Source organism: Tympanuchus pallidicinctus, unplaced genomic scaffold (assembly GCF_026119805.1).
Source record: "Tympanuchus pallidicinctus isolate F22 unplaced genomic scaffold, pur_lepc_1.0 scaffold15, whole genome shotgun sequence".
NCBI classification, from domain to species: Eukaryota; Metazoa; Chordata; class Aves; order Galliformes; family Phasianidae; genus Tympanuchus; species Tympanuchus pallidicinctus.
Genome location: NW_026294669.1, coordinates 15,846,752 through 15,867,219, shown reverse-complemented (window position 1 = coordinate 15,867,219; position 20,468 = coordinate 15,846,752). Strand labels below are relative to the sequence as shown.

The 20,468-nt window shown below is 36.1% G+C and overlaps 1 protein-coding gene across 5 annotated transcripts in view; it reads right to left on the bottom strand.

The window, feature by feature from the left end:
• SLC4A10 (solute carrier family 4 member 10) overlaps window positions 1–20,468 on the bottom strand; it is a 151,595-nt gene that overhangs the window by 113,908 nt on the left and 17,219 nt on the right. Inside the window, exon 1 of one of the 5 annotated variants that reach the window (XM_052675472.1) lies at window positions 4,861–5,321. The exons of 1 other annotated variant lie outside the window; for it this stretch is intronic. In XM_052675472.1, the coding sequence (XP_052531432.1) occupies window positions 4,861–4,941 (81 nt within the window). In that variant the 5' untranslated portion in view covers window positions 4,942–5,321. Of the gene's footprint in view, window positions 1–4,860; window positions 5,322–20,468 lie in introns of those variants that run through there. 3 more of the 5 variants (XM_052675470.1, XM_052675468.1, XM_052675469.1) reach the window with 3 other exon arrangements.

Below are 20,468 nucleotides of genomic sequence, written 5' to 3'. Positions count from 1 at the left end.
GTAACGTGGTCTAGCTGTCCCTGCTCTAGGCAGAGAAAGGTGGACTCCAATCTCCTCAGCTCCAGGGAGCTTGATGACCTTCAGGTGTTCCTTCTGAACCCAGAAATTCTTCAGTCTTGCAATCATTATAATCTTTTCCTGATTTAATATATTTACACTTCTAGTCTCCAAGTCTAAAATGGTAAAAGATTGTCACTTGTACCAAGACTCATTCTCTGGAGTGTCTTGTCTCTATATCAAAGACAGAGCAGCAAGCCAGGATACATTGTTATTTTCTATTTGATTTGGGGGTATCTAATTTATTTCTTTTGGCCAGAATTCCCTTACTAACACTGAAAAACCTTGTAATCACTCAAAATCTTGTAATATCTACAGTTTAGAATAGATTCAAGAACACTATGGCTTTCCTTCTACGTTCACAGTGAAATCAGTATGGCACAATGGAAAGCTTTATATAGCTTATTCTGTAGTTTATATTGATCTTTGCTGATAGATCTATCAAAATTTACCAGAATTGCAGAACAGCACCTATTATTAGTTTAATTATCATGAAGCCTGATCACAGTAATGAAACAGCATTTATGTTAATGTTTTTGGTGTTTTGTGTTTATTATTATTAATAACTTATATCAACAGTCTGAGTAAAGCAAAATAAATACAGTCTTGCAAGAAAAAAAGAACAGTATTAACAACTCCTATTATCAATATCAGAGCAGAGAGAGGGGATGAGACAGACAGACAGACTGACTGACTGTAGTTGATTCTTCTCCAAAATGCCATCCTAATATGCATAACCGTTCTCTTTTTCTGTATCAGCCTGGTCATCTTCCTTACTACTCCCTCTTATGAGGCCCTACGTCTACGGCAACTAGTTGAGACTATTTCATAGATTACTATGACATTACTGTTTTGATATATTCACATTTTCATGTACTTATAAATTCCTTCAAATAGTTTTCACTCAGATTGATCACATAGTGACACTCTTGGAACACAAACCGATAAAGAGTTGCTTAGCTGCATATTTTGTTACTCTGCAGTTAGCTGTTGCACATTTATTTTAAGTTACTCCCTGCCTAGGTCTTTCTGGCATGTTTATTATAAACCCACCCTCATTCAGGTCATTAGGCCCACATACATAAATTCCAGTATTAAATAAGAAGAATCTGACCAGAGAACAGAACATCTTCTGGGAGGGAAAGTGATCTAGGACAAAAGAAACAGAATCCCTTCAATTCGTCCTGAAAGCACTTCATGCTTTTAACTTTCTTTTGCAATTTCTGAAAGCTTGGCCACTATCTACCATTTCCTTAAGAACTTGCATTGTAGGGTGTGAGAAAAGTCGTTAGTGTGGAATTAGAATGGCAACCAGAAATAGGTAGAAGCACAGGCACATCTATAAGACACGTACATGCGTGTGAGCATTCATGTTTAGAATTCATAAATGACACAAATATTTAGCTTCTCATCCAATTGTCTAGTTAATACAGGTGCTTAAACCCATTGAGAGCCTTGTTTCTTCCTAAGATCTTCACTGAGTTCTGTAAAAAAAAAAAAATGCTTAAAGACTGGGAAACACACTACACTAAAGAAGTGTATTCTTTATTCATGATCAAGGGAAACTATCTCTTCAGTTACTGATTTTGCTTTTAAGACAGTAATCGTCATACACTGAAAGGTGCAGTCAACTTGATTTGAGGAGGGGAGGTATAGGTTTAAACTTAAGTGATACCAACACACTGTGTTTGGACTCACTGACTATGGATTTGAACAGTTTTTCCAAATATTAGTAAGTACAGTTTAAACCATGGATATCCAACATTCTGGCTTGCCTAGGCAGCTCTAAATGAAGAGGAATCGTCTTGGGCCACATATAAAATCTGTAATACAGTTATTGTATGTAAGTAACTAAAGTTTTTAATATATTTTTAGTTAAAACATTTTTTAAAAAGAAAGCAATAAAGACAGAACAGATTGTACACCTTTAAAGTTTTGGGGTTGGGTTTGGTTTTTTTTGTTTGTTTTTTTGTTTTGTTTTGTTTTGTTTTTTGGGGGGGGGGGTTTGAGGTTGGGTTTGTTTGTCAGCTTTTTGGCAGAACTTAAAATAGAATCATAGAATCACCATGGTTGGAAAAGACCTCCAAGATCATCTAGTCCGTTTCCAGCAGTTTCTACACTTACAAATTTTCAGATCACTTCCCTTCTCTTGTGTGTATGTCTACCTTGCTTCCATTACTCATCTTGTAAGAACTTCTCCTCATTAATACACTACTCACGAGCAGTGAATTGGGGCTGTTCAGCCCAGAGAAGGGAAGCCTCCAGGAAGACCTGCAAGCAGCCTTTCAATATCTAAAGGAGTCTATAAGGACGAACAGACACTTCAGCAGGATCTGTTCTGACAAAACAAAGTGAAGTGGATTCTGTATAAAGGAGGGGAGATTTTGATTTGATATAGTAAAAAATGTTTTTACAATAAGGTTAGCACTAGAACAGGTTGCCAGAGACATGGTATGTTTCCTGTCCCTGGAAAAGCTTAGGTTCAGACTGGACCAGGTTCTCAGCAACCTAATCTAGGTACAGATGCCCCTGTTCATTGCAGGAGAGTTAGACTAGATGAATCTTTAAAGGTTCCTTCCAATTCAAACGATTCTATGATTACAGTATAGTCCCACAAATGAAAATGCACCTATAATGGAAATACATCCCTTGAGTGAAACAACAAACTTATCTAAGGTGGTCAGCAATATTGTTGCTTCAAAATGGAATGGCCTAAACATATACTTCCTGAAGCAAGCATTCTTCACCAATTTTTAATTTGTCCTTCTCTATACATACAGTTTCTATCCTAAATACACCATAGCAGATGTCTACTGCATTCTTTGGAAATTATTGTCCTCAGAATACAGTTTGCAGAATTGATACAAATGATAAAACATAGTCCAGGGTAAGCACATGGCATACCACTATAGTTTCCAATATTGCAAAATTCCACAGAGATCCAGTTATTTTAAATGAGCAAAGAAGACTGCAGGAAGAACTTAGAAACACAGGTAAGTCAGGATTTTAAATAATACTTGAATAAGTAAGGCAAAGACTCTGTGGGGGGAGGGTTGGTTCTATTAAAAAGGCTGTAAATACCTTACAAAGCACCAAAATACCATGAAACCAATACTTTCAGGAATTTCATTCCAATGCCAAGAAACAGAATGTACTCACTAATACATTAAAATACTGAAATAAATTCTAACAGATTAAAAAGATCTTGTATTAAGTGAAAGGTATAGTGAAATCACTCCAGACCTAATCAAGCTTAAGAGTAGGACAGCCTTTCCCTGTTATTAATAAGAATGTAAGCTGGATAAGTAGACTGGTAAACTATAAATTATGGACAGTGAGAGGAATATAACATTTTTTTAGAAATACATTCTTAATTAAAATTGAAAAGACAGCCATTTTACTGAAGCAATTTGCTGCACATGTTTGGTCTTCTGTGGTCTCCCACACATTCATTTCCAACAAAATGCTAGGGGTGGAACTGGAATACAGCTCTAAATCCAAAATCAAAACCATGTTTTGCGTGTTTACATTTCTAGGTGGAAATACGAAAATATCTTTAAACCTTGATCACTTAAATCTTGTGCTTTGGGGTCAGGAAATACCACTCACCCCTGCCCATTTGCATTCTAAATAGGTACACATGAAGACTACTGTTTCACATGAATAAAGCAAACAGCAGAAAAATTGCACTTTCAGGCTTCAGCTGAGCTCTCAAAACACATGGTCAAATATGTTGCCATGGAAATGTGCTGCAAATACATCTAGAATTTCTTAAGATGGAGCTGATCATAATTTTTGAAAATAAAACTTCTCCTATTTAACTGCTGTATGCTGTGTTCAAGGGAAACAAAATAGGAACTCTTCAACAGCTATTATCTACCCTTTGTAATACCTAATGCAGTAACAGTATAACTAATAACACTCTGTGCCCCTAGAAGAAATTAGGCCACTATCTTCCTATGTAAAATACCCATATTTTTTTTTTCTTTTATGTACTCGGACTTTCTTATGTCACCACAATACATTTGCAGATCCCAAAGTATCAGTCTTGCAATAAAGTTGGCAACAATTAAAAATAAAAAAGGATGAGACACGATTCTGTAAAATGAATTTAGTTTTAAACATTCTAAATATGCAAGCTATTAATCTCCCATTTTACAGCCCATTAGTATTAGTATGCATCACTGAGCATAATAATTAAAAGGGGGAGCATTACCTTGCCAAACTTTTACTGCTATGTCCAGGGAGATATTTTAAAATCTGATTTGAAATGAACGGGGGAAAAAAAAAAAAAAAAAAAAAAAACCTGCTACTGCAAAATGAAGATTTGTGCCTGCAGAATAGCTCTGTCCTGTTACACAATGTGCTACGTTCTTTTAAATAACCTGCCACTGTAGGTAGAATTGCCTTATACTGTGCTTCATATGACAGATAAACACACACACAATAGAACTGTGTTGCCATGTAAAGACAAAGCAAACCAAAAATGCAACACAACCTTGCCTTATTGCATTACAGCAAGGGTATAACCTTCTACCTCGAGTTAGTTAAATAAAATCATTTTCACAATAAAAGCAGGTTGAAAAGATATATACAGAATAATGTTACGCTGTTCAAATAGCAATTGACAACACATTACATTTGCAAGATATATGTTGCTCTACTTATGTAAACAGTCTACCCTATAAATCCTGTAGCAAATCCAACATGAAGCAATTACGGAGACAAAGAGATCGTAAATGACCTAAAACAGTAAAACAAACCTTTACATTAGAAATATTAGTATAAACTATGAGGTCATACCTGATGACTTAAAGATTGTAATGTCTCCCCGGTTCCAAGCTGCATGACCTTTCTATTTCCAGAGACCCCCAAAAATTGCATCTCCTGTCTTACAGAAGTGCATCACAGATTCATCTATCTCTCAGAATCTTCTGGGCTAGCGAAGAAAGCACTAACAGCCATTCTGTCCATCAGTAAGTGCAGGAGTCATTACCCTCCAGATATCAGATCTTAAATATAGTTTCCTCCGTGCAGTTACAGACATCCAGTAGACAAGGAGGCTGACACAGCTATATCACTGATGCTGCTAATGCCATCTGAAAACTGTAAGCTTACTGCTTAAAGCAATCCTGCATCATCCAAACAGAACAAGCCACATCCTTCAACTCCTCACTTGCGTTTTTTATAAAACCCAGCACTGCCATTATAGATTGTTTTCATCTGTGGTCAGCTAAAGGAGAAATTAGATATTATGCAACCAGCTTTGCATTAACAAAAGAAAAGCAGCAGATGAAGTGACATATCGAGGTTATCAAATTTTGCTCGCATGACCACTCCTCAACAAGCAATATCACCATTCAGAAGAAGCCTCAGTCTGATCCAAAGGAAAATTACCAGAAATAAATTACAAACAATTTACAGGCAGCAAGGCATTAAAATATCTCTGTGGTACTGAAACAGCTGTTTAATGCAGACTTATCTGAGTCCCTATTAAATTAAAAACACTGCTTGCTTAATCATTTTGGTGTTTATTTTCAAGAAATTGCATGATTACTGCATTGTTTCCATTGCTCCCTGCTAGCAGCCAGAAAACAGCATGCTTTGAAAATGTGCCAGTATTATGACAGTATAAATGTGTTTTGCTATCAAACAAAGCAATCATGCATGTTTTTTTTTCTGATACTAGAGACCTTTCAGGCTAACAAATGTACAGTACCCTCCACAGTAATTTTTAAACATTTAAGACTATGCAGTAATAGCTACATTTTTTATTAAAACACATATTTGATGCAAGTGTAAAGTGAAATAGATTGTTACTTATATTTATTTATATTTATAGTTATTTTTGCTATTATTGTAGCAACAACTTTTTGCAAAGAAAAAATCTTACCACAGAATTAAGAAGAAATAGCGCAACTTACAAACTGAGAAAGTTTGACCCACAAAAAAATTAGTAGCATTGAGACAAAGTCCTTTTGTGACACAGCCCATATTCTTAACACACAAGAATATCATCTCAACACATACTAAAATACATTGCTACTGGTTGAATTTTACAAACAAATAAAATGTGGGGGAAGGGTGGGGAAATCACCCCGGATTTAACTATATTGACCCAAATAGATCTCATGTTTTTCAAATTAATGTGAATGTCCTTATTTTATTTTGAAATATAAGCAGATGCTGAAACAAGATGTAAGTGGTCCTAAATTAATTCACTCAGATTCCATTCTGTTCATTTAGAATTATTTTAATACAGTTGTAGTAATTGATTTTTTGAGTAACTTACAGTTAATCGAGTTTGGCTTAGAGTTGTCCCCATTATGGCACTGAGAATAATAAACTAGTCTCATCCATGAATATCAAGTTTCCCTATATAAAGAGAAACTGTCTTCTAATAATTTCTAATTGTTTCACTGTATACAACCAGCCACTGTCTCAACATAAGAACACTTCGCCTACAGGGAGTAGCACCTTGTTTTGTCATGCATTTCTAGGAGGTTTGTGGTGACCTGTGCTTAGATGTGCAAAGTTCCTGACTACTGAAGCTATCTTCAGTAGTAGATGCTAGTCAGAGAAGTCCTATGAGGCTTTAAAGTACCAAATCAGGATAGATTTGATGCTTTTTACATTCTCCAAGAGTCATCCAACAGGCCTAACCTACCCTGATATTATCTTTTCAGTGCCAGTGATAGTGCAGGTGCCACTTGAAACAATGTGAATGTTCTTGGAAGATGCTACTTCTAGAGTTCTTCTAGAATAGTTCATGAGTTCACTTTCAAACAAAAGAAAATTACTAAATTATGTGCACAGGATATAAATACATACACAAAGAGACAAACGATCCTTCGAAAAATAGACCAGAGTGATTCAGCGATAGAAGACAAGGAAAATAGCTTTCCCCACTTCTCCTACGGTAATATTTTCATTTCCAAAAGTAAATTAAAAGAAATAGCAATACATCATTACTAAACATTATGTTATTCATTTCTGTGCCAACACTCAGTTCTGCAAACTATTCATATCAGTAGCTGCTTGCGCCTATCTAAGGAAGTACAACCACAGGAAGTACAGCCTGTGAGTTACTGACAACCTCTTTCAAGTCCCCACAAGCCACCTAGACAAGATACAGAGGCTAGCAACATGGAATGAAGCAAAGGAAATAGTCCTGTATGGTAACAGGATCCAGGAAGGCTGGATGTTCTGTAAGAAGGAAGTCTTACAGGTGCAGGAGGCAAGCTGTCCCCATGTACTGCAAGGTGAGTGGGAAGGGAAGAAGACTGGTGTGGAGGAACCGGAAACCTTTCCTGAGGCTCCAGAAGAAAAAGAGAATGCTGTGGAAGAAGGGACAGGCAACTCGAGGAGAGTACAAAGAAGTTGTTAAGATGCATAGGGAGAAAATTAGAAAGGCAAAAGCCCAGCCTGAACTTAACTTGGCCCTTGAGACAAAAGAGGGGAAAAACAAAAACAAAAAAAACTTCTTTACAAATATATTAGCAGTAAGAAGGGGACTGAGGAGAATCTCCATCCTTATCTGGATACAATAGGGAACGTGACCGCTGAAGATAAAAGGATAAGACTGAGGTTCCCGATGCCTTCTTTTTGTCTGTCTTTAAAAGTCAGATCAGTTATCCTCAGGGCACCCTAACCCCTGACCTAGAAGTCTCAGATGGGAAGCCGAATAAATTCCTAATGATTCAGGAATCAGAATGTTAGAGACCTACTACTCCACCTGGACTGGAGGGTAGTCCCAAGTCCATGGGGCTGAATAGGATCCACCCAAGGGTGGTGAGGGAGCTGGTGGAAATGATTATCAAGTCGCTTTCCATCGTCTATCAGCATTCCTGGTCAATTGGAGAGGTGCTAGACGACTGGAAACTTCCCAGTGTTACTCTGATCTACAAGAAGGGTCACAAGGAGGATCTGGAGAACTACAAGCCTGACTGTGTGACTTTGGTGCCAGGAAAGGTTATAGAGTAGATCATCTTGAGAGAGATTACATGACATGTGAGGGACAATCAGAAGATCCATCCTAGCAAGCATGGGTTCATGAAAGTCAGGTCCTGCTTGACCAATCTGATCTCCTTCTATGATTAAGACACTTTCCTGGTGGATGAGGGCAATGCTGTTGACATAGTCTACCTAGATTTCAGCAAAGCCTTCAGCACTGTTTCCCAGAGTATTCTCCTGGAGAAGCTGGCAGCCCGTGGCTTGAACACATACACTCCTTGCGGGTAAAGAACTGGCTGGACAGACGGCCCAGAGAGCAGTGGTGAATCAAGTGAAATCCAGGTGGCAACCAGTCATGAGTGGTGTTCCCCAGGGGTCAGTTTTGGGGCCTGTCCTGTTCAAATCTTTAATGATGACCTGAATAAGGGGATTGAGTACACCCTCAATAAGTTTGCAGATGACACCAAGCTAGGAGGATGTGCCGATCTGCCTGGGATAGGAAGGCCCTGCACACGGATCTGGACAGGATGGATAGCTGGGCTGAGGCCAATGGGATGCAGCTCAACAAGACCAAGTTCCAAGTCCCTTGCTTTAGCCATAACACCCTCAGGCAATGCTACAAGCTTGGAGCAGAGTTGCTGGAAGATGGTTTAGATGGTGTAGAGAAAACAGATCTGGGGTTATTGGTCGACGCAACAGTCAAGGAAATATGAAGAACAAAGTGAAAGAGTACATCATCTTCAGCTTAACAAAGGAAAGGCTGAGGATGAGATCTATGTAACTCTCAAGATACCAGCATTAAAGAAAATAATTTAGAACCTGGAATCAATTTTAAAAACTTTAAAAAATTAATTTAAAAAAATTAAAAAAAAAAAGACTCAACAGTTGGTTTCTTCTGTACTTAAGACACAAACTTTTTTTCTTGAAACACAGAATGGTTTTAACAATATAAATAGCTCAGCAATTTCTCTTACCCAAAATAATTCATCAAAACTTAATTTTCTGGGGATCTCTTGGACCAACACAGATTAAAAAAAAAATCTTTGTACTTGAGGGGAATAAGCTCAAAAGTAATTAATGATAGTCTATTTCCCTTTAATCCTAATGAAAGGACTGCTTCTATTACCTTCCTTTAGTCTATATATTTATCACTTACTTAATTCTCCCATTGAATTATTGGAGGTGTTTTTTATAAAATGGAAGTACACTTCTCAAGACAGAAACGAAATTAATTCAAAAATATAAGTTTAAGTTTATTAAATCAATAAAAACTTGTGATAGTCTGTGGACATGCTTGCTCTATTCAGTTGAAAGAAATACTGTCCAAAGACACCTTTTGTGATTATTTCAATAGGCGTTACATAAGTCTAATCAGCTCATCTATGGACAACCATGATGGTGGTTAAAGGAAACTCAAAGCATTTACAAAACAAACCAGGAAATAAGCAGAAGCAGACCTGAACCACTGCTGCAGAATCAAAACTTACAAAATAACTGCTTGGCTCCAACTTTTCTAACAGTTAATGTACAGGATCAAAACCTGCCTTTCCAAATATCTCATCACCAGTGATGCTGCATCCTAACACTAAAAATGAAGCTTGTATCTCAAGGTGTTCTTGGTGACACATATCATTGCACTACATGCTGCTGACAAATCAGAACACATACGTAACAACCAGTGAAAAGAAAGTGAAAAGATTTCTATCCAGTATCTTACGTTCAAAAACATATTGAAAATATGAAAATGTCTAATAACCCATTTCCCAAAAGATAAGGTAGGAGAAGGCAAACATCTCCTTTCTCTTCAGACTGTTGAAGAGTACATAGTCTAAGATGACGACATCTACTGACAATACTTTATTTATGGTGTATTTAAAATAGATGGTTGCTTGTAGTTGTATTTAGAAAAATATATATATATATATAACAACAAAATCTTTCCAAAGTTTGCAGTATTACACTTACTTTCCTATAAATATTATAATTGTCAAGAAAATATTAATTAGATATTTGTGAAATCAGATTGAAGTGATGATTTTTAAGTGTGTGTCTAGCAAATAGCTTATGTGGTCAAATTTAAAATAATCATGATCTTCTTTTTAAACTTTAAAGAAAGCAGAGGTTTGTACCTTTTTAAGCATCTCAGCAATATTCTAACTTGTGCCATGGCATGTGAAAAACTGCTTCCTTTCATATACTGCCAAGGACGTTTGACTAATGGCCTAGTTGACAACTGTAGAAGCTAGAACTGAGTGTAAGAACACATTCTCCTCTCCACAAAAATAAGAAGGTTGAGTTTGGACTCAATGTTGTATATTGCAATATTAATTTATTTTCCCCGTGTATGAAGAAATAACAATACAATGAATAATGCTGGAATCTGATTAACAAAGCAAGTGCTTCTAGAACTTCCAGAGAAGGTAAAGGACAGATGATGTTACTCTGGGTATCTCCCAGATATTATGTAATACTGAAGGTGATCCTAATTATACTGTGCACCTCATACCTTTGACCCTTTTCATCTCTCTCTTGTTCCTGAAGAAGAAAAATTTCTTTTTCTTAAGAAAAAGTAATCTCTTCAGTAATGCTAGCTTCTCACCCATCTCAGAATAGATCTAACTTTTCTAAATATTTTGCACTAAAATTTTTTAATTCAAGGAAAAGAAATGTTACATTTTGACATAATTACCATTAGCCATTCTGCTAGCAGAAAATGATGGCAAAATGCCAACTTGTCTGCTATATTTAAGATATTTCCAAGCTTCCGTCCTTCCTTTTAAAGAAAACAGAAGGGGAAGAGCAGCCAGAAGAAAGCCTATTCTGTCAGCTGATCCTATAAGAAAAAAAAAATTAATATTCTCCGAGCAGAAATAATTTTCTTCTGAGCCTTACCACATGTTAAGATGGCCCTTTCAATAATGACAAATGTGATGAAGTTTCCTAGATGGTCTCTCAGTTCGATCACTTCTCATTCCCTTCAGCTTCTGCTGGAGGCAAAGCTTCAAGAGGCATAAGTCAGCATAGTATCAACAAATTATATAACTTCTACACTCTGGGGAGTTAGCCCCTTCCACTCCAATGTTAGCACCAAAAAAAAGAAGTTCGTATTCTTTAATAATCGCTTTGATCTGTGAAGAAATATGCAGAACTACTTTGATGCATTGCTGAGCCTTGACCTGATAACCTCATGGGCAGAGAACTCTAACATTTCTCTTTTTCTAAAAAAATATAGCTAATTACAATATATACACAACTAGCCCTAGATCAGATAAAACTGATTCAATTGAACAAGTGGAAAAAAAAGACAAAAAAGAAAAGTTCATACAGGTGTCTTCAGAATATGTAAAAATATTGGCATACAATTATTTTTACAACAAACTCAGCTGTGCACTTTTTAGTCTAACTATACTTCTAAAGAATCAAATACATGTGCAGTTCCCCAGGTACCAGCTTAGACTGTGCATCACAGCCCTTCAAAAGTTTGACTTTTAATCAATAAAATACAGACAAGAAGGATATACCTGTTGTAAAGACATATTTTAAAAAATCCATTTACATACATATACAAATTTGTTTGCTATAAAATATATTTATTCTACATGAGAGTGATTACAAATGATCATTTAAATCAACATTTCTTAGTCAAAAGCGATCCCAAAAGAAATGTGTGTCAACTATCCCTAAAATTTGCAGGTTGTTTTAAATGCTTATTTCAATTATGTAAATCACATTTCATGTGTTTTTCTACCCATAAGCATCAAAGCACAGAACTCGTGTCGAACCTGTGCAATATACCTTTGGAATCCTAAACTAATGTGGGATACGAATTTCAAAGTTCTGGGAGAAAAGCCACTGCTTTGAAAGCAGACAAAGGGGAAAAACAGTTATTAGAAGAGTTTTCATTTAGGATTAGGCTAATCAGCTTAACAAAAACTGTATGTGTATGATGGGAAGAAAGAAAGACAACAAAAGGTACTTTATAAATGCAGTTTACCGCACACATATGCAATAGACAGATTACTATCTAACTTTATCGCTCCTGCAACAAAAGTAAAATAATAAATAAAAGGATTGAGTACTTTTTTTCCAAAATCAATTCTGAAATGTGGGCTCTGGAACAAACATTTGCTTTTTTGCAAAATATATGTCATAACAAAATGAGATGTTTATTTTTATGGAGAGCAAGCAGGCTAAGATTAACTGCACCAGATCTGTCTGATCACCTTTTTCTCGCAGCAGACACAGAGAAGTTATTCAAGCATCACACATGCTTTACTAAAAGATAAGCTTACTTATGACTGAGACCAGACATCCAAAGCCTAGACAGGCTCTAAGACAGGGCATTCCTTCCTTTTATTGATATGGGAAGAAGAAGAGAGAGAGAAAGAAAATAAAGGAGAAAAAAAAAAAAAAAAAACTAAGAGTAGGCCCTAAGTGTTAGGATACTTTGAATTGAATTATGAAATTGCAGAGACAAACAGGCTATAAAAACTAGACAAATTGATAGATATTTAAAAGTAATAACAGGGAAGAAAACCACAATTTCCTAGAAAACTTCAAAATGCTTTATAAATGTCATTGCCCATATATTGTTTTAATGTTTAAAACACAATTTACACCCAATAATGCAAGGACATGGAAAAAATCATTAAGATTTCAAGAAAGAAAAACAGCCAATGATTGCTTAAAATATATAAAAATGGGACAAAAATCCTGTTGGAAGATACAGAATCTCCCATAAGAGTTTCAAAAGTCAAACACTGCCTGCTTTTAAATTTAGACTGCCTTTCAGCTAACTGCTTCAGTACATTATACTGGCTAAAGAGCCAAAGTGTAAAGAAGAAAGAAAGGCAAAAGAATATTGAGATGAAGAAATATAATACTTTGAGATACATTCCAGACAAGGAAAATTTTGCAGCTTTGAAGGGGAGGTAGCAATTTCGTATATGCTTGCCTTATAATGATAAGCAATTTTAAGAAATTTAGTCAGATCTTGTGAATACTATTCAAAAGAAGTGAATTTAGATTAAATGGCTATATTAAATATGGCAATAGCAGATCTTCTTGAACAGTAGCCATTATAAAGACTTTTTACCCTGAAGTAAAAATGTTAACCAGGACACTGCATTAACTGTTACCATTTTGTTTTGCCAAAGGTGCAAGGACTTATTTTCATAATTCTTCACAATCATTCTTTCTTAAGTACAAATATGCCATTTACATACACAAGGAATGTACACCACTTCTGATTCTAAAATATTGCATGAACTTGAGCTGCCTGACAGATTTTGTGCATTACACACAAAATGCAGATACTGGATGCCAGTGTAAAACCTAAATGATCAGATCTACCATGGCTAAGCTTTCCCCATGATAATGAAACTTCTTCATCCTGAAAGAGAAACCCAGAGGCAGTTTATTTTGCTTTTTCTTTTTTCTCCACCTCTGAGAGGGGAAAAAAAAAAAAAACAGCAGAAGAACACCTCACTAGGGAATAATGATGGTAGATACAAGGTTTCTGAATTCAACAGAATCCTACTCTTGTATCTCTCTTCAATATCGGTGGAACCATCATATATACACTGTCTTTCTGCTTACATAAAAGCTTACTGTTTTCTAAGTTGGAGAGAAAAAAAACACAAAATTCTGAAGGACATCCAAGGCTAAGTGATAAGAGATGTCATCCTGCATTTGCAAGGGAGCATTCACTACATTCCATGATAATAATCCCATCTCTAAACCTTTATAAAAACTGTTATTTTACAACTGTGAGCTATGCTCACAGTTGTAAAATTTCAGAGAAGATAACTACAAAGCAAGGGCATTCTCATCAGCTGTTCTGCATCTACAGCATACTCTTCATTGGGTACGTGGCTTTCACATGGTGCTATATCCAATGTTTCAACAGATATTATCTTACTGAACTTGCATTTAAACATAATCACTGAGTTCTCAGACCAGACTGCAGAACTAAAAGCAGGTGCATATTAACACCAAATTTGCATTGATAGAAAGATGTAACATCAATCCATCAGATAAAAATTCAGTTATAGAATTTCCACTCTTTCCTTCTTTCACTACATTCCCATCTAAAATGCTCATTACTGAGGCATAAGTGCTCTCATTATTCCTAAAAACTGTTTCAAAATTCCATATGAAAATGTTATCTTATTTTCTCTGTTTTTATTGGAAGGAAAACTGACATTTAATAGTGTGAAATTCACATAAGTAAATGATTAGAAACTGACTTTGAATTGTATTCCCCATGGAACAATCTCACATGAGAAGTAATGCTAGCTGTACTACCTGGGACATTCAAAACTCGTCTGAATAAAATGCTGTGATCTCCTGGACAAAGCAATCTTTTCTTATCAATGCAGTAAAAAATGTACTCAAATGTCACATTTCATGACTTGTTCAGCCATATCATGCTACATACTGAAGCCTCATTTACCAGGTAATCTAAATATTTTATTTGAATATGTGACTACATCACTAACATCAAATAAGGTATGCTCTAAATTAACTTGGTTCTTGTATCAGCTTACTGAAAGAAGTGTTTTAGACAAAAATAAAAATGCACTTCAGTATGAAAAAAAGTTCAAGAAAAACTAATGTGAATTGCAATTGCCTATTGTTTTCAATATTGTAAGGAGTTAACAACATCATGAAAACACTTTAACCATAGCAGCGTTTAATATTATCAATCTTGCTTTATATGAATTATTTAAATTCTCAAAGATTATCTCCAAGTTTCGGATTTATTTCTACTTTGATTGCACAGAAAACAAGAAGTAATTAAATGATAATACATTCATAATCTGAAGAGTCTTCACATAAATTGCTAAAAGTTAGGGTTTTCAGTACTAAGGCAGAAGATAGAAATGAAAAAGAAAACCAAATCTTTGAATTAGTTTAAAATAATTGGTACTCCAAATCCACAAAGTACACGCAAGGAATTATATTTTCAACAGATCCTCCAAAATTTATTTCAAGAAATTTTATACTACCTTTCAAAACAATATATGACAACACAGCTGCTACCTCAGATACAATCCAAGAGCATCTGCACCGTTTCATCTGATTATTCTCAAATCATTCCATATAATGACTTGAAATTACCAACCTAATTTTTGTTTCCAAGGAAAATTCTACATTTTAACATGCTCAGTGTTGTGTGCAAACTCATGAGAGAATGGTATACAACAAGAATTATGAAAGGAATCATTCAAATATGGTAACTAACACACACTATTAGCAAAATTTTTGAGCATTTCAACTATGGCACTTTCATTCTGGCTAGTCAGGGAAAATATCAATTCCAATTGCAGTTTCCTTCCTACCCTTGAAAGAAAATAAACTTAATTTGAAAACAAATACATGGCAGTCTACCCATTTGGCAACAAGATGATGAGAGAAGTCTTATCTATTATTTCACAAATACATCCACATTATTAAAGTTATGCAACTTATACAAAAGCTCATTTACTATATATCATTCTAAATACCATGGCTATTGCTTGAATCTCTAAAAACAACTCATTGAATTAATTAGTAACAAGAGTTCACTCAATTTTAGCAGGAAAAATATTTAGAATAAATGCAAGAGAAATAATTCATGCCAAATGATAGTACTTTGCATTGAGCCAAGAAAAACATTTCAGACCATATCATAAAAGAAAATTTTCATAAATGTTTCATACTTTTTTAAATTACTTTTTACTTCACTTAGCCTCCAGCAGTCAATAGACCATAGACTTTATACATAGTGTGCTCTAACTCATCACAAACCATTGGTTCCCTGAAAAAAAAAGAAAGCTGGCTGGAGAAACAAAATCAGAGTCTGCATTTAAGGTAGAATAAATCTGGGCTTTCTCACTTTGAAAATACAAAGACATCTTTCACCATCAGGAGAAACAGAATTAGTTTGACTCAAATAAATGAGTTCTCTATTCAAACAGATGCTCCATGTACTCACCTCATTATCTTTTCCAAGGATACAATGTCTAAAATCTGTATTTTAAGTAAAAATATAAACCTCCCATTCCCAGTACCATCATAACCTATTTCAAGAAAAAATGCATTGCTTTACTTTCTTCATGCTCTTAGGCACCTCTACCAACTTGACATTCCTAAGCATAAGCCTATTTTCCAGGTCATCAGCATGACCTTTGTGCAAAGCTTTACAGCCACAGTTGTTTATAGCTAGATGGCATTATGCCCACTAGGAAACTTATACTGTCCATCATTTTTGTTACCAATAGGGTACACAAAGCCTTTTGATCTCCTAAGAAGAAGTTCTAGACACTTTCAAGCTTTGTAGATACATGCTTGTGTGTGTTAACCATACAAGACATTTTTGAGCATCCAGCATTCTATCCAGATGGTATACAAGGCAATGCCAAAGGTTTCTCAGAGGTTCAGGAAGCCAATATTTCTTACAAGCCATCAAGCATAGCAGGCCATTCTGGTCACAGAAAACAGGCCCTTGCCTTGTCAGGTCAGTGTATTTCCTCACAGCAAAAGCTCTTCTTTTCAGTTTTGCAGTTTTTCTTGTACATAATTTTGTTTTTCATAACCCAAGACTCATTAAAGCCCAGACAGTTATCAAAAGCCATACTAAAACAGTAAATTCATTTAAAATGCATTTTTCAAGCAGGTTAAAAAATAGTACTCAAAAGTTATCTTTCTGATTTTAACGGCAGAATTGCAAGAGAGTTTTTTTGAGAGAAATACATGCATTTTTTTTGTATTAATTATTAAGTATTTTTGTTTTGAATCCACAGAAGTAATGAACAGAGGTAAAAGGTACAAAAAGCACGAGAAGGCAGAACCACGGGATTTCTTTCACTGCTTCCCAAGCATGACCCCAGATGGCCTCTGTGACACGGCATCAGCAGGGTCTTGATTTAACTTTGTTTTGTCCCCTTCTTTTTCCCCCCAGCCAGAGCCTTCCCAGGGTAGATCCTCCAGTTCTTTTCCCAGCAGCCTGACGCTGCCATGCTAAGCACTATCTTTCTATGCAGCCTTTCAGGCTATTCTATATACTAAATTAATAAATATAAACTGGATTAATTATTCTTACAGTCCAGTCTGGCACATTAGATTGAATGTCATAATTATCCTGAAGGAATAAAGTGTTGAGCTTTACGTAACATGTTTGTTAAATGTAGTGAACTAATTAAAGTATGTTAATTAGGTAACAGATAAAAAGAACTTTGTATTTGGTAGAGACTGGTCACTGTTAATACCCTGCATTTGTTAATACCTTGGCTGTATTTTTATGCTTAATGAGCAAAAGGAAAAGCTGATTATTCAAAAATCAGAAAAAAAAACCCTACACGTATTATGTGTTGGAAAAATAGCCTCATGTGACAGAGGAAATATGTACCAAAGGAACTGGTACATATTTCATGTACATTACATATAAAGAAAGTGCCATTTCAAAATCCATAAACACTGTGATGTTACGGAGAATTTTACATGTTCAGATTCTAGTAAACAATACTCATTTGTGGTGTTGTCAATAAAATTGTAAATCTGATTTTATTTGCACAGTGTATCTGATCTCCCTATACTATAAAAGCATTTTTTTCCAGACTTGTTTTTTTATTTACTTTATGAAAAATGAGATCAAAGCTTTCATATCATACACTCTGGTTAGTAAAGTTGAGAAGCAAGAAATTATTAATTAAACTACTAGACAGATAGTGCAAATGTTGGGAAATATACATACATATGCCTGGCACTGAGAACAAAGTTCACACAATACTCTGCATGCAATTAAAACTCTGGGCTTACATTATTTATTTTTATTCCATATCTTAACTCCCTGCTTTTCACAGAATTTGAAAGCACATGATCAAACTTATGAAACATTTTGTTGTAGTGTACTTAGGGGAAAAAAATCCTGTTAGCACTCCCAATAAAACAAAGGCTTATACTTCATCAGCAGACAACTGGAATAATTATTTTAGCAAAGGAGAGAGATGTTGGTGTTAGTGAACTATTCAGGACAAAATAAACTACTTAATTTCTTTGTGAAGTTCAGTAACATACATTTTGGATTCAGACAAACTGGCAGCCACCTAGATCTACAAGCCTCTTTTTTTTTTTTTTTTTTTTTTTTTTTGCTTTACATTCAATTTCCATTTGTGGCTAAAACACAGCTGATACATCTCTTGGACTAAACAACGCAAAGAAAGCTCAGTTTCTGACCAGAGACTAAACCCAGTCAGGGCCCAGGTTCAGGTGCTGCTCTTGCTTCTTAGGTGCCCAGACACCTTTAGAATGCTCTCTGAAAAACATAGTCTACACATCCAATAGCACCTCAAATACATGGGTGGCCATTGCTTCATCTTCTAGCAATATTGTAACACCATCTACACTGTTTCATCCACAGGAGATAAACTCCTGTCCAAAATGATTCAAGGATTTACTCCTGCACCTGCAAAAAAACTGGAAAGAAGAGAGAGCACTGTTTCACAGTTCCTACACACTTGTGAGATGACAGGAACAGTCTTTTATCCTTTTAAAAAACTGAAAGAAATCAAAGCCAGGTCTTGCTGTGGCCCTCAGTTTATTTTAACTACTGAGCCACTAATAAAAGGCAGGCCATGGGCATCATCATCACTCTCCCCACAGGAGGTTTGCAGGGCACTGGGCAGAGGCCAGTGGTAGGCACCCTGATGAGGAGCCTAAACATACCTGGCTTACACCAGATATGCTAGCACCAACACGCACACCTATCTGTGAAATCTCCACCTTGAAATGGAGCTTAAAAGCTTCACGAATACTCGAGAAACTTAGAAGTTTCTGTCAATGGTCTGATACTTGGAGACTTGGTTTTGGGTGAGTCAGTGCACCTGAACAAAGTGTCAGACACAGGCACAGAAGTAGCAGCTGAACACATGTTCAACATACTCAGACTAATTAGTTGTGTCTCAGAGTGGAGATCATTAGCAGAGGCACAGTACCATACCATTATGGTGAAACTGCCCCAGTTCTGGCATTAACTTAGCTACATGTAGCCAGAAACACTCGAGTCACACCTGCAAATTTTGCCTCAATACCTTTTCTCACACCAAAAGTGTGGCAGTCAGGCAGGGCCAGAAGAAAACTACTGGAACCGACTCAATCTCACAACAGGCTGCAAGATTCACAAAGAGTATTATCCCTCATGCTCACTGCTTAAGTGTAAGCTTATTAACGCCAATTTCTGAGCTCTCAGTAGCAAGGGCTTTCACCTCTTGCTAGTAATGACCTTTCTGAGAAAATTTAGTTTCAAGTAAACTTCCCTCAAGAACATACCACACTACCACCCAGAACAAACAGCTAATTAAGAGAAGATAACACAGTATGCGTGCAGGGCAGATGACACCAATGTGAGTTAAGCTTGAATTCACAAGATTCACCTCTGTCGTATAAAGTTTCTTAGCTAAAAATTAAGAGAGTCTAAGGAAACAGTTTATTTTGTTTGTGGTTTGTTCTCCAGAAGAATTCATGGAATTGGAATTGAAAAGTCTTTGCCCGCAGCAACATTTCCTATAACCTATTTCCATAACATATATACATAGCATCAAATTTTTTATCATTGATATATGCCTACTGGATGAATATTTCCCTTGGCACGTGCACCCTTTCCAGTCTTTTGCCTATGCATTTCAGTAAACTCCTTTATTCTTGAAAATAGTTACCTGCAAAGGTTTTATTACAAAGGATTCAAATTACTCCTATAGTGTTTTGCAAACAATAGCACCAATGTAATGAAGCACAGTGGGTACAACAAATGCCAAACTTGATGCAGTTCCAATCTTTTAGTGGATAGACAATTCTTCATTAGATTTCTGATCACAGAATTTCAGAATACACTAAGTTGGAATAGAGTAATGAGGATCATTGAGTCCAACTCCTGGCTTCACACGGGAACACACAAAATTTAAACACTATGTCATAGAGCATTGTCCAAACATTTCTTGAACTCCAGCAGCCTGATGCCATGACCAGAGCCCTGGGCAGCCTGTTCCAGTGCCTGACCACCCTCTGGTGAAGAACCTTATCCTAACACCCAACCTGACACAGCTCCATGCCGCTCCCTCCTGTCCTGTCACCATCACCAGAGAGCGGAGCCCAGTGCTGCCCCTTTGATCCTTGTGACAACCTGCAGGCTCTAATAGTTTTATGCCCTTATGTTTTGGCACCCAAAACTGCACACGGTGCTTGAGGTGAGCCATCAAGAGTTAAGCGGGACAATCCCTTCCCTCAGCCAGCTAGCACAGCACTGTGTCTAACAAATCCCAGGTTTTACCAATGACTGCGCTTTAACAGCTAAGTGATTTTAAATTTCCTAACGGTATTTTATAGATCTGTATAATTTACCCTATAGGCTAGGCCTTATTTCTTAAAAATTACCTTCTGAATTTGGCTTAAAGTGCTTGGGAGGTAAAGGAGTATACTCA